Genomic DNA, 15,637 nt, shown 5'->3' with positions numbered 1-15,637 from the left:
AATAGTATTTCCAATAATAAGTTTAAAAAAATGACAATAATTATAGAAATAGTAACATTAATTGAAATAATCGGACAAATATCTCAAAGATAATGCTACGTAAGATTTAACGTATTATATGGTAAGAACGTCTAATTACTTGGCTAACTCTAGTTTTTTGGCCTATTTACTGTGACACTTTTTGAAAAAAACTTTCAAAAAAAACTTTTGTAGATATTTTCCGTATACTTTCCACTCAAACAAGTATTCACTAAATACACACCTACAAATACAGAGATCCTAGAACGCTGCATAGCTCATCAATCTAACCATATTCTTGAGTCCCAAAAATCCCATTCCATACGCCAAATCTCGCTTTCTCTCCTAACATTGCACCAAACAGTTTAAGGCCTTAAAAGCTCCAACGCGCCCTTTAACAAACACCGTGAGTTGAAAAGAGTCCCAGTCATCCATATTCTTAATAGTGTCACGAGGTACATCTATAATCCAACACGTGTATAAAACGATGGTCTCAATGTAAGGAAAAAAAAACTTCTTGTTTTCCAAAACAATTTCACATATAACAGATACGAGAGAACGGAACGGGCCGACTTTGAGCTTCCGTCCATTCGGTAAGTGTATCCTTTTCAGTGACATCCTCCGCGCTTCCTCTGATCTCTGCAGGACTGCACTGTTCCTCGCACAAATAACGAGCCCAGGGGGTGCCCTCTCTGCTATACACGGAGCATACATGGCCCTCTTTCTCCCGTGGCCTCTCCATTCGTCAAACGCACACGTCCATATGTATCCATACCGCAAAAGGACGATTGTTCGCACCGAATAAAGGTCATGCGTGTTAGCTGGTGTACCTGTGTGGGTGCGTATTACCCACGCATGTAAGGCTATTCGTGAGAATGTCGGGGAGAATCAAAGAACGCCGTGTCACCGATTCCGTGTACATCTGTACGCTTTATTGTGACGCCTCGAGCTCCATTACGCAACCTGTGACTTTTGTGTCCCCTTTTCACGCTCCTTGCACTTGTCCTAACTCCGCATCTTGCAGTCGACTCCGCGCCACGGAGAGAGAGAGAGAGATACTTGCACGTTATACAAGCATCCCCCTGGGCCGGATAATCTGCGATGTACGCGTGTATACAGTGATGTTACACGGGAATGGTGTATCACAATGCGGCGCAGCTGCTGATGCTACCGATGTATACGGGTACCTGTCTTGCTCGGCAGCTTTTTCGAAATTCATTTTCTATTATTATCCGTTGGCCTTTTTTTAAAAGATATCCGTGAAGTTGGGGTTGCGGGCTTGAAAAAATTTAATATCCTTGCAGAGCATTCTCGAGGCCTTCCTTTGTGATTTCAGATGATCAACAGATTTGTTTTGGCTGTTGTCGCAAATCCATTACGTTACATACTATCGTAATGTAAAGCCCATTTCGGTTTAAAAAATTTTCTTCCTTCTAAATTTCACACCGTTTCCTTCCTTCTTTTATTTTTTTACCTTTTTTTTTTACGGATGACAATAAACTGTGACCCGAAGGGAAGTTCATTCGGTCCGGAAAACGCACATAATAATGTCAGCCGTACCAGGCCCAAGACAATGGCCATTCATTGAACAAAGATTTTCGAGTCTAAAAGGAGTGGCGTACAAAAAACTTTTTCAAAATTTAGGTTTTCCTTATTTGACAGGTTTTTGGAAAATTTCGACACACGCGCACCTTAATTTATTTATTTCCTCTCACAAACTATTCGAAAAAGTTTGAATGACTGTTTTCATGTAGAAAGCTCATGCTCTGTATTACGAAACAAAGTTTCCGAATAACAAACATTGGGAAAGCAACTTTTTTTTTTTTTACTTTTATAATTTATTTCAACCATCGGGCAGTTATAAAACTTACTTATTTACATTAACAATAACGTAAAAATAATTATTCCATGGTAATGCAGTATTTTCGGAGAAGAGCAGATTTTTTGAGTATAGAAAGACAAAGAAAACTATCCATGCACAGCCACATTGACGTGACATTTCTCGTTCGCGCCAATCCTCTCCTTACGCATGAGTACACGCACTTTTCTTTGTATTTTTATCCCCACTGGCATCGCAAGGTGCTTTTTTCCCAACCGCTTCACCCTCGATATTTTCATCGCGCATCGATTTCAATTACGCGCCAACAATCGGCCGCATTGTCGAAGCTGACGCGCACCCGCAGAGAAAAAACCTGCGTCGCGGCTGCTGTGAAAACTCCTTTGCTGGCGCGCGGGGGGCTTTTTTTTTTCTTTATACATATACATAATGCACGTGTACGTTCGCCTAAACGGCAGCGGTATAGGTTTTTCGGGATTGACATCGGTGGAGTTCAAACGTAGGTACCCCGCAGCGCTGTCCGAGCGCTTTGAAAGTGAGCCGCTGCCGCACGATCGGCCTGATTTTTCGTCGTTCTCCTCCGACGCATTATGGCATTATGCGCATTATAAAGCGAACAAGTCAGGGAGCCAGTTTTTCGACTCGTGTGTGAGTATGCCTACATGCTATGGATGTATAATAAGTTGGTGCCTTCGCGGAAGTTGGGGCTCCAGTGTCCACTAGCCGATACGAGGGTTTCTAGATGTACGAGAGGTAGGGGGGGGGAGAGAGGCGCATCTCGTTCTATTTTTTTCGTGGTCTCAAACCAGCTCTATTTTTCTCTCGCGCTCGTGTAGCTCCTCGATTTTTTCCCAGCTGGGGGTGCTGCGCGTCTCGGTTATCAAAGTTGGGAAAATAGGGATCCTGTGATGTAAACAGGATAAGGTCATCGCGGACACGAGGAAAATCACGGTAGAGCGGGAAATCTCATTTTTTCGGCTGCGTTACATAGGCCTGAAAAATATATTAGCTTGCACTTACAAAACAATGCGTACTCGATTTAATGTAGATCAGAACGGCTTTACCTTTTGCCTATTTCCCTCGTCAATCCCAACTCATACAAATCAACTACTTATGTATAAAAACTTTCATTTTTATTCCAGCCTATAGACCCTACTTGAAATATAAACTAAACTCTTACTGGATTTCGTTTCAAATTTTTGACTTTTTTTTTTTTATAATATTCTCTTTCAGCTTTTAGATTTACTCAATATATTGTAATTTATACTTAAATAGTGCAACCAAAAATCTTTTTGTTTTTTGTTGTGAGAATCATTATTGTTAATATTTATTTATAATTTTATAAGCATTTAGAGTACTACTCCGTATATTTAAAAATTTTTTTAGTAAGTATCGAAATACTGCAATCTGTTTTGTTCGACATGTATATTAAAATCATGAAAAGTTTGATAAATTCACATAAATAATGTCAAAAAACAAAAAAAAAGGCAATTCACCTACGAAAAATTTACACCCATACGTATCTACATGAAGTTACTCTGGGTATCTTCGTGGCTATGCATGTTGTTATCTGTGTGACATTTTTTTAGTTTCTGAATTGGCTTGCGACTATCATTAATATTTCACCCTTATCTCTGTATATTTTTGTCTCTGTGACTTTATTTTCAATCTTATTTTTTGTAGCAATAAATATATGTCACTGTATTTTGTTCTCTGTATTGCCATCTTCGTAGCTCCATCATAAATTCACTAAGTATATGTTTCTTGACAATTATATTATTTTTTTTATATTCCTGCATCAGTGCATCTGTCTCTTTGTCAACGACTCTGAATTTTTTTCTTTGAATATATCTTTTTACTAGTCAGAATCTTATTTATATTCCTGTATTTATTTAACTAATTAGCATAGATATTTTTAAATTTATGTACTTTTATATATCCGTATGCGGATGTTTTTGTGGTTTCAATTATCTCCAAGTCTTAAAAATGCCTATCCTCAAATTGTCTATCTTCTGTCTATACATCTCTTTCTCTACGCTCCTGATACTGACTCCATGTTTTCGTATTTTACTTTCTAAATGCTTAATTTTACGTATCTTTTTCTGTGTTCATGTATCTCTATTTTTTGGTATCATTATATGGCTGTGTAAAAAAAAATACTAAGATAATCATTTTTGTTGCTTTCTCTGAATTCTTAAAATCTTTTTAATTTTTTTTGTCCCTTCTTCTTTGACTTTATTTTAGTTGATTTTTTCGGTCATTTAAATTTATTTTTTGTACTTATTTTTGTATCTTTTTTTACTGTTTCAGTGGTAGTTCTTGTAATTCAATTTTTTGTCACGTTTCTATTTTTAATTTTTTGTGCTCAAGGTTTTATCTGTTTCTCTGTCCTATAAAAATAAACATTTCTATGTTTTTATGTTTCTGTACCTAATAAATTATATCTTAATCTCTGCACATTTATTTTATTTTAATTTTTAATTGGCATTTGACTTCAAAACCCTGACTTTCATTTTTTTCATACCAGAGTACTTCTATCCCTCTGGCTGAAAATTATCTTAACAATCGTACAATAGACTTGAATGTATCATTGAGTGGCGTAGTAACATAATAATTTCATGAGTCATATGTTTTCTTTTTTTTTACAGTTATTATTTTAACGAAAAACTTGTAATTGGAACCATTTTTATCTAAGTTATTTCTTACAATAAAAATGTATGTTGTGCCAAATATTTAATAAAATTTTTTATTATTTTTACTGTCATGATATAAATAAACAATTGAACAGAAAATCATTTATAATCGGATTATAGATACTGAATTACATAAATCATAATAAGCTCTTTTTAATGTCTATAGAAAAATACCTTTGTTGAAAAGGATCGGAAAGTAGGAGAAAAAATGTTCAAAAGAGTCGTACTTCTCAAACTATTACAATGCTCGTTCGATACACAAAAAAAAAAAAAAAAAAAAAAAAAAATTGAAAATCCTAAGCCTTAAAAGCTTTTCGAAAAGCTCTGAAATTTCCAATGATTGAAAATCGCCAGTTTTGCAGCGTCATCGGCATTATCCTTTACAACTGCTGGCATGCACACCGTCACACTGAGATTCTTTGACTAACCCTTTTCATTTATTCTCTTTGCAGCTCTCAAGCACGTCAAAAATATTCAAACACATCCTCTTAGAAGAAACAAAAGTGTTGATATTTCACAGAAGCAAATATTTTAACAGAGAAGATTCTATCCAACACACATCCTGATTGCTGCATAAACATATTTTTTTGCTCTTCAGTACCACTCATCACTGTAGTGCGTGTTGTATGTAGTATTTGAATTTTCAATAACTACAATACGTCTACAAACAACATCACGTTTTGTCCATCCTGGATTTTTATTCTCCCAAGTGATGAATATTGAATTAAAGGTTAGACGTATCAAATTAATTATGTAATGCTATAAAACTTATTACGGTTGATTGAAAAATTTTAGTTGTCCAGGCCAGAATGACATACTAAGCTGGTTATTTCCAAGGAAAGTGTTGAAATTAATATAAAATTTATCAATTTTCTAATTTCAATGGTTACTTTTCGAAATCATTTTTATTTTTTCGTACATTTTTTTTTTTATTATTTCTATAATCCTACATAATACTCTTGTATAAATAAAGCTCAATTTTACTCAAATCGGAAATTTTTAAGTTTCTCCCCAATTTCGTCAATTGTTTAAGAATGAACGTAATGATAAAAAAAATAACGATAATAATAAAAATAATAATAGTAATAATAAAAATAAAAACAATCATGATAACAATAATAATAACAATAATAATAATAATAATAATAATAATAACAAAACTAAAAAGAATCATGACAATAACAATAAAAATAATAATAGTAATAATAAAAATAAAAACAATAGTAGTGATAATAAAAATAAAAGCAATAATATTAATAATAATAAAAATCATAATAATAATAACAATATTTATTAAATAATTAACACAAACTATAGTTTGGATATTTTTTTCCCCTGCTTCTTTGACTTTATTTTGATTAATTTTTTCTGTGATTTAAATTTGTTTTTTGTACTTATGTTTGTACCTTTTCTCTCTGTTTTAGTGGTGGTTCTTCTAATTTCATTTTTTGTTACGTTTTTATTTTTATTGATTTTTTTGTGATTTGAACTTATTTTTCTTATTTATTTTTGATAAAAAAAAAAAATAATAATAATAATATTAGCAATAATAATAATAATAATAATAGCAATAATAATGATAATTATAACAATAATACAAAATTTTTCTAAATAATTAATAAAAACTATTTTCAAATGATAATATTCCGCCTATATGGTACACAAATTACAATTACTTAACTAAGTATAATCTATATGGTTACTAAACAAAATTTATTAATGTATTAATATTGACATGAATTAAGACAAATGTTATTTGAGAATTATTATTCTAGAATATATTGTGGTTGGAGTAGCCAACTTAAATTGTAGAAAAAAAAAATTTTTTAAGTAACCTTTGTGCCTTATCGTCTGAAAATTAACTTTCTTGCTTTATACTTTAAAACGTAGCCTTTTTGTTTATATGCTTTGAAAAGTATAGCTTCATTCCGTTAGGCTAGTGATTATTGTGAGAGAGAAAGCTTCTGAGAGGCATCCCTACTTGTTATCTTTTTCTACTCATGCGAAATTAGTGCACTCACAATAGATTAAAGAAAGACAACAAGAGAAGCTTTCTTAGCAGCTCTCTCTTTCTTGCGCCCGATATCACGATTTCACGAGCCCTATTACTTGCTCTATTCTTTTAAGTATCTTTATGTTTACCGTACCTTATCTTCAGTACTATTAGTAATCAGTTGCATGAGTGATGACTAGCTTACTTTCTGGTATAAGCTGTATATTGTTGATTCGTAGGTTCCCAAGCAGAAGTAATCTTAGTAAATAACTTATCATAAGTGATAAAAATTGGTAATAAAAAATAATAAAGTGCAAATTTGTAAAATAGAATTAAATTCAGTAATTGTTCTTAATAGTTATGATTTGCGATTATTTTTTTATTTTTTTCATACGTGACATCTTGGAAAATAAGAAAAAAATAACTTTAAATAGTAATAACAAAAATAAAATAATAACAATAATTAAAATAATAACAACAAATTAATAATAACAATAATTATAATAATAAAATAATAATAATAACAATAACTATTAATAACTGTTATGTATTATAATTAATTGAAACTATAGATTTCAATTCCTATTATTTGTCATCAATTAATGTAAATTTATTTGAATAACTGATCAAAATTAGTATAAATTATAACTAATTGTTTATAAAAATAATGTATAGTCGTTTTTTAATAATACAATGGAATAATTTTTTTCACATCAATTAAAAAAAGAAAAAAAAAGTAAAAATAAAAAAAATAACTGAAAATTACTACTGAAAAGATAAATGTTATTATTATCTGAAATTTGGACCCTGATAATACCCACAGAGAATCTATCGTTGGCCCCTTCATGTCAACCTTGGCCCTCTGTAGGGAAGCCTACTACGTACAGAGTTCCTTACGAAATAGGGAGACAGCCTCAATACATTTCTGCTCGGTCTCTTTTTTCTCGACGTTCGTTCAAGAGAATATATGTTTCTTCCAAACATTAGCACGTGGTAAGAGACTGTTTGAACGACTGTTGGTAATACAATATTTTTACTTCATAAATGTGATGTGGATCAATATAACTTAATTATGAACATAAATTTTTTTTACCATCAAATATTTTCGACAATTTTAATTTCAAGTCTAAAAAATAGTCTCAGATTTTTGGTGAGCCATCAACTACAGAGTTGATCATATTCAAAAGACTGCACCACACTTGTACACAAAAGGTACGATAGCTCGATTAAAGACGATTTTAGTATTTTTGTCAAACATGAAAAAAATGTTATACTTCTACAAGTACTATTTTAGAAAAATTATCAACATTTTTAAAGTAATATTTTTCTCATACCTACATTATGTAGTAAAAGTATTGCAGTAATTTTTTTATTAATAGGGATAGATATTAGACATATGTTTATTCTGAAAAAGTAGGTACCTATCGTTGGAGCCCGTATAAAAAAATATACTAACCATATGGTTTTGAAAATTTTTTTTTACTGTTAGTTTCATATTTTTAAAGTTGTGGCATTTTTCAATAATAAAAGCTATTTTATTTTAATTTAACTTGACTATACAATGGGATTAAGAGAATCAGTTTAATTATTTAAGTATTATCATGAACAAATAAACCAAATTATGACGAAAAGGGACACAAGTTATAAAAAATAGGATGTGAAATGAAAAAAAAAAGAAAAAAAAATCATTTAACCTTGTATGTATCGTAAATTAATATTAGAAACTTAAAAAAAAAAAGCTGTAAGGTGCCAAATAATTATACCACTAGAACTACACTTCGTTAAATTCAATTATTCCCGCGCTTAGCTGGGCTTATCTCGAACACGTTCAGTGTCATTCGGTTCATGGTATACCTTACCTTCGGTGTGTGTGGTACGTGAGTGTGATCTGGGACGTCGCATCGTCGCGTCGCATCGGCGCGGAAGTTAATTGGACAATTGGACTCTATGGAGTCCGTATCCCATCACAATCTGTTTTTTCCTCTCTAACTCGCAGTTTTGTACATACTTAAGTACATTAGAAACTTGTGCTCGCGAGTGTGGTCATTTTATATTTTCTATGTCGATGTGCAATTAGTGGCATACACAATACCTACTGCAGTGCAGCGGCGCTCTCTGGGTACACTGTTAACACTGTCATCACATTTATCCTCGCAAGAAGTAGTATAGACGTGGAAAAGGTGGAGGCACGAAATGATTTGTCCTTGCAGTCGTCTTCCCGTGGCTGCTTTAGAAAAGGCCCGGACGATGTTGGTGCCTCGCTTCTTTGTCGCCGTACTGGTCACCTGCCTCTTGGTACGTACGAAACACGTAGATATTCTAAATAAAAACGCACACACCTGTAAACGTCATGCGTCACACTCTCTGCTCGAGACTAATGATAACTGCCACGAATACGTTGTACATATTGTCGCCGGAATCAGCTGTCAATGCTTATTTCTTGTATTCATGTACACTTTTACCATTATCACCGTATGGTTCTGTCATAACTTTTAGTTGGTGTGAATGCGTTATGCTGAACACATTGTAAAGACGGCTGCTGCAGTGGATCTCTGTACTTTTCTGCTTGTTTGTTTACCTCTTGCTCGCAATAGCCGTCTGCAAAGAATCTTACACATAACCTCATGGGTGCCGTGTAACCTTAAACTATTGGTCATTAAATTGAAAAAAAAAAAATTTATTTCATCCAGTATGAGGATGCTATCTAGTTTGTGGCACTAAGAATGTGTTAGTGATATTTCTTTCATATTTTTCTACGTTGATAACACGGTGATTCGTTCAGAGAAATCGAAAGATTACACGTGTCATTTTTTTAAACTTCAGATATTCGAGCGGTGCTCCAATGTGAACGGCACCGCAACGCAACTCAACGATGACAACGTGGATATGACGTTAGGTGAGTGTATTGGCTGAGAGATTGACATATTAACGCATACAGAACTTATTTTATTTGTTTTTTCGACTTTCCTCAAGTATGCACCTATATAGTTATAACTTCTAGTGTATCAATATCTTTGTGATTATACAAGGAAATTTATTTTCTCTATCTGTTGCAGGATCTCATGAAATTGTTCTTGTTAACTTTTATGCGGATTGGTGTCGTTTCAGTAATAATCTTATGCCTATTTTTGATAATGCTGCAGCCAAAGTCAGAGAGGCTTTTCCAGAGCCTGGGAGAGTTGTGCTTGCAAAAGTAGACTGTGATCGAGAAAGTAAGTAAAATTTAAATACAAACATTTATTCATATATTTGGTTACTTTATATTATGCTCGGAATGTATTTACAGCTTATCTTATACATTGGATTGTCAGCTAGCTCATAAAACTTATTCCTTAATCACAATACTCGTAATTTACAGGTAATCTTGCTACTAAGTATCACATAACAAAGTTTCCCACTCTTAAAATCATAAGAAATGGCGTTCCTCTCAAAAAAGAGTACAGAGGAAAGCGTTCTGAAGAAGCTTTCGTTGAATTTATCAAAAAGCAGTTAGAGGATCCAATCATTGAATTCCAACATATTGCAAACCTTACAAACCTGGATGATAAAAAGAGATCAGTTATTGGATACTTTACTTCAAAAGATACTCCCGAATATCAAATATTATCTCGTGTTGCTGGAAACCTTAAGGATGACTGTCAGTTTCACGTTGGTTTTGGGTGAGTATTGATAAAGTTTATCTATAAGATTTAGTATTTTAAATTTTTATTTTACGCATTACTCCTTATTGATAACAGAGTTTAGTACTCCTAATACACTGAGAGAAGGATTTTTTACCATCAACGTACAAGTATTTTAACAGAAAATTAGTTTACATGTTTGTTATAACTTTTTAAATTTTAACTGACACAGACAGCATGTTAATAGTTAACATTCCATATTTACGGTGAACTGCGCCACGTCAGATGGCACCACGCGGGATACATAATGTACGTAAGTTAATCTGGCATATGTAAAAAATAAAAGGCCAATAAACTATATTAAGAGTTACGTAAGTTAATAGTTGACATATGAAGTTAATTACTAACAAATCCTTCTCTCAGTGTAGCTCACAAACTTTGAAACAAATTGTTTTTTCATTCTGATGCTGCGTGAAAAAGTTTTAATTACCTATAAACAATGTTAAAGTATTGAAAATTTTCACTTGCTTACATAACTAATAAACGCTCTTGGACTTATTTCGTAAGAATTTTCATATAACACGTGACCTAATCAGACCTATCTAATTGGTTCTCAGCGAATTTCCACACATATAATCATAGTCAATTTAGTTTCAGGGTCATTAAGAATCATAGTCAAATATTGGTATATACCATACCAATTTTATATTCTTTGTTTTTATATTTATCACGCAATCCAAGTTTATATACAATTTTATACTATACAAGTTTATAAATAATCTATTACCACATTAGATTGAGAGATCATTTTGCTTTCCTGCTACATTTCAAATTGTTTTACAACATTTTATTACGAGCTGAATCACTTTTTTTTCAAAAGTTAAAAGTTCAAAAGTTTCAAAAGTTTCTGCTTTCTCTCAAATTGTATTTAAATCATTCATTATAAGGTGAATACCTACTTGTTTTCTTCAAAAGTTTAAACTGACCATTTTCTTATTATAGTATGTGCAATTCACTACACCTGGAGCTAATTTGACTATGCTTCTAAATCAACTGGCAACAAATTTTATTATGCTTTCTACTGACTTGACCGAACCGAATCAATTTGACTTTTTTTGTAACTTTGAGAACCAATTTGGTAGTGATTAACCTCATGGGGTGATGAAATTTGGGCATTAATGTATAGTTTTTTTGTGATAATTTTTATTAGTAATCTGATATTATATTTTGTTTTATTTAAACAGTTGTAGGACTATTATAAATTAATTTATACTCACAATCACAACCAAGATGTTATTCACTATTAATCAGTGTAACACTATTAATCGCCATTTATAACATGTAAATTAATTTCAAACGGATCCAGAAGTAGCGGAAATTTTCAGTGTTTTAACGGAATTTGTTACTACACTTTTAAATCTTAGTTTTAAAATGTTCTGTACTACGAGAAACTATTAAGTATACAATTATTTTGGTACACTGCACCTTCTTTAGACGAATGGCACACAACTATTAAGAAAAAATATTAGTTTTTCTCTTTATGAGTGTCATCGATCGAAATATATGTAAACAAATTTAGTAAATTATAAACAGAAAGAGTAATGAAAATATAAATTAGCTTCTTTATAATACTTATGTTATTTTTAATGACGTGTAACGCAAGGAAATTTTCGGATCAGCAACCATTACTTTTTTATGGATTTGTCGTTGTTGTCACTACTTACTTTCTAAATAATTGCGTGAATTTATTATCAGATAATACATTAGATGCACTTGATAGATTTAATTATAGTTTACAATAGAAACATAAAATCAATGGAGACTTGATAAAAATAATCACTAATCGGTATTAAGAACCAGCATATATAGGTAGAGCTTGGAATTTACACTTAAATGACTCAATACGATATAAAGTAAAGTATGCTATTAAATCTAATTGATAAGGCAATAAAATTAGTAGGTACGTGTATTCATAAACAAAAGTTAGAAGTTGGTAAATGCATTAAAAATTAATTTATATTTACATATTTTTCTATGACGATTTCATTGATATAAAATCACAATTTTTTAATTTACAAGTACATCATAATAACAGTAGTGAGTTAAAAAATACTAACATTATTATTTGCATTTCATTACTCGTTTAAAAAAAATTACGTTTGAAAACCAGTCGAGATATTATTAAAGTTTTTCACCTCGTCTGTTCTTTCGTTTTGATAGCAGAACATGATTTTTTTATGATTAACTATTTTTTCAAAAAATAACAGTTAAGTTCATTTTTGATATAGTTTAAAATTATTTAGTATCCAAATTGACATGCTAAATTACATAGTTGTACTACAAAATGCGTACTGTAAACTCAACAAAAAACTGCATCCAACATCAAACACTGCTTAATTTTTCAAAATATGATTATACCAAAATTATAACTGGATTTATTGCCTTGAAAACGTTCCCTCGATGTGACATTTGTATCAACATCGAGTACGTTGCTTATTGAAACATTACTGATATTTGATGAATGAATAATCTTCGATAGACGCTGACTAGTGGTGTTTCTTATTATCTCTATTTAATTATTTCAATCGTTGAAATCATCATATCTGATTAGTACGTGTTTTTTTACTCTAACTTTTTTTGTTTCATTGTTCTACGTCTATTTGTATACGTATTTTAGTTGACGATACTTATAGAAAAAAGCTTAATGTGGAATAGTTCTCAGAAGCCGTGTAATATTATTCTGAAAATAGTGTAGTGTAGAGAAAGCCAAATTAATAGGCTGATAAAAGAATTTTTTATGAAAATAACGCATAATATGAAGTCATTCAAAATTTATTTATTTTTAATATCATGTTTTTCTTTAAAGTTAATACCAAATGAACTAATATTTAAATATTCTTCATTTTTTTCCACTCTATAAGCTTATGTTCCGAAGAAAAATGTGATATTACGGAACACTTAAAATTGTTGTAAGTAACTTGAAAAACATTAACCATAAAATCTCAATGTTGGTATCTGTTTTTTTAAATTTTTTTATTTCTTAATCATTTTGTAGCAACCCTAGTAGTACAGATATTTTTGATGATTCATATTATTTTTATGTGTAGTCAATTTCTGGTAATGAACTTCAGTAGAATATTTATTTGGCAATTTTTATTAACTTATCACATTAATTAGAAAAAATTTTCCCTCCACATGTTTGTTACCTACATTAATAGTCATATTTATAATAATTTAGAGATGCAAGTAGGGAAATGCATCCTCCTGGTCAATCAATTGTGGTGTTTAGACCTGATAAGGCTATATCAAACGAAAATGATGAAACATACCATGGTTCTCTACTTAATTACGAAGAGTTGAACAAATGGGCTTACAGTAAATGTATACCACTTGTTCGAGAAATTACCTTCGAGAACGCAGAGGAATTGACAGAAGAAGGCTTGCCATTTCTCATTCTCTTCTATGACCCTAAAAGTGATTCCATTACTGTTAAGCAATTCAAAGATATTGTTGCCAAATTTATGGAGGATGATAAAAGTGAGTACACTTGTGGTGGTGTGCATACAGACCAACTTTACTATCCTCAATTCTACAAATATTTAATTTTAATGTTTGATGTCCTAGAGAGGATCAATTTCTTGATTGCCAATGGACACGATTTTCAACATCCACTTCACCATTTAGGAAAATCAATTAAGGACTTGCCACTCATAGCAATTGATAGTTTTCGTCATATGTATTTATTTCCGGAAAATCCAATTGATTTGACGAATTTAAATGTCAACAGACTAAAACAATTTATAGAAGATTTGCACTCAGGTAAACTCCATCGAGAGTTCCATTACGGAGTAGAGGCGCAGGCTCCCAGCATTGACACTGAAAAAACCCCGACGACGCCACCAGAATCGACGTTTAAGAAATTAGCACCTAGTAAAAATCGTTACACTCTACTTCGCGACGAGTTGTAGTATTTTTTATCTTCGATCTGAAGTGATTGTCAAGTTTGACGAATTGTAGCTGTCCTTCGATAGCGACTGCAGTTCGATAATAAGTAAAATGAAGCAAGTGAAATGTAAAGAACTCTTTCTGTAATACTCTAAGTACTGTTAAAACTTCCAGCCAGCAGTGAAAATTGTACGTGTTTTGAGTTATTGCGAAGCATTGCTAAGCAGTGTCTCCTTTTTATTTTATTATTATTACTTTTTTTTTTTTTTTATCATACTCACTCAAAAAAATCTTATAAAAAGTTATTCTCTTGGTTTAGAGTATATTAAAAAAAATATTCTAAAGTAATTGTATGCAACTGATTATGCGGTGTGAATGGCGTGGATGAAAAGTTGAATTTGTTAAGCAGCGAGTCGATGATTACCAGCCAACACCAATTTATAATATTATTTAAATGCACAGATTTTTTGGTGTGACTTTCGTTGTTTTAAGATTTGTCTTACAAACCAACAACGAACTAAGCATTGCTGTTGTAAAACAGCTTATAAAGAAAATTATTAAATCCATATTGAATATTGTGCTATAAAACATAAAATTCAAGTGATAATGAATTTTACATTGTTAAAAATTTTGAATATTGATTTGTTAGTTTCGTTTTTTAGCACCCATGCCACTGACTTTGAAATTACTAAAATTTTGAATAAATAAGTATTTTAAAAGATTAATCTAAATAAATCTCATAATAGCGACAGAAAACGCACAGAGATTTATCTTTCATTTTTTTATAATATTGTACAAAGTAGTGAATAGAATTGTGTATGAATTAAGACAATTGCCTTGAAAATAGAGGGTTGAGACATTTTTTTCTTGTTTGTGTGGGCGTGTTTCATTAACTTTTTCTCGTTTTAAATATTTTTGAAACCATTCCATGGATATACTAGCCAATTTATTAATTATTGGCTCATTTTAATTTTATAAAAATCGATGCTGTCACAAGTTCATTAAATAAAATTTTGTATGACTCAAAAAAACGTCAAAACTTCAAGTTTATATTAGGTATTCCAAGTTTAAAAGGAAATTTCTTCATCAAAAATATTACAGAAAGTATTTAAATTTAACAAATACGATTTTGTATACTGCTAATTAACTTTGGCATTTGAATGTCAAATTTGGAGTACTTAAGAAGTGTGACAATAAACAAATAATATCAAAAAAATAACCAAGTGAACTTGTAAAAATTTTCTGAAATTACCAAGCTAATGCTGTGCATTCTAAGTTTTTACCTCCAACTTACGTATTGATAAACCATTTCTAAGTCATTAATGAATCTTTGAAAATTTAAATTGATATTTATATCTTTATACATCGTTTTTTACATCGACAAATAAAAGTCAAACACAATCAAACAGTACAAATTATCAGAGTTGTGTTATTTTTTATAAACCTTACTAAAGAAAACATTTCCATTTAAATAGTGACTAATTACCTACAATATTCCATTTTTTTTTTATATACAAGTTTTTTTCACACG

At 31.2% G+C, this 15,637-nt stretch overlaps 1 protein-coding gene across 2 annotated transcripts; it reads left to right on the top strand.

Annotated features, from left to right (window-relative positions):
* Positions 1–8,433: 8,433 nt before the first annotated feature.
* On the top strand, positions 8,434–14,374 carry ERp44 (Endoplasmic reticulum protein 44). Of its 2 annotated transcripts, XM_014353693.2 has the most exons (7): positions 8,434–8,836; positions 9,365–9,437; positions 9,598–9,753; positions 9,900–10,200; positions 13,083–13,130; positions 13,400–13,698; positions 13,786–14,374. In XM_014353693.2, exons 1-7 carry the CDS (start codon positions 8,735–8,737, stop codon positions 14,127–14,129), a joined length of 1,323 nt encoding a protein of 440 aa, XP_014209179.1. In that variant the 5' UTR covers positions 8,434–8,734; the 3' UTR covers positions 14,130–14,374. The 2 variants fall into 2 exon arrangements, with proteins under 2 accessions (XP_014209179.1, XP_014209180.1); XM_014353694.2 differs by lacking the exon at positions 13,083–13,130.
* The last annotated feature ends 1,263 nt before the right edge of the window (positions 14,375–15,637 follow it).

The sequence above is a fragment of the Copidosoma floridanum genome, unplaced genomic scaffold, assembly GCF_036245765.1.
Source record: "Copidosoma floridanum isolate Cflo_tuat_1 unplaced genomic scaffold, Cflo_Japanese_pri ptg000030l, whole genome shotgun sequence".
NCBI classification, from domain to species: Eukaryota; Metazoa; Arthropoda; class Insecta; order Hymenoptera; family Encyrtidae; genus Copidosoma; species Copidosoma floridanum.
Note: the sequence above shows the minus strand (reverse complement) of the source record. Positions and strands in the feature narration are given on the sequence as shown.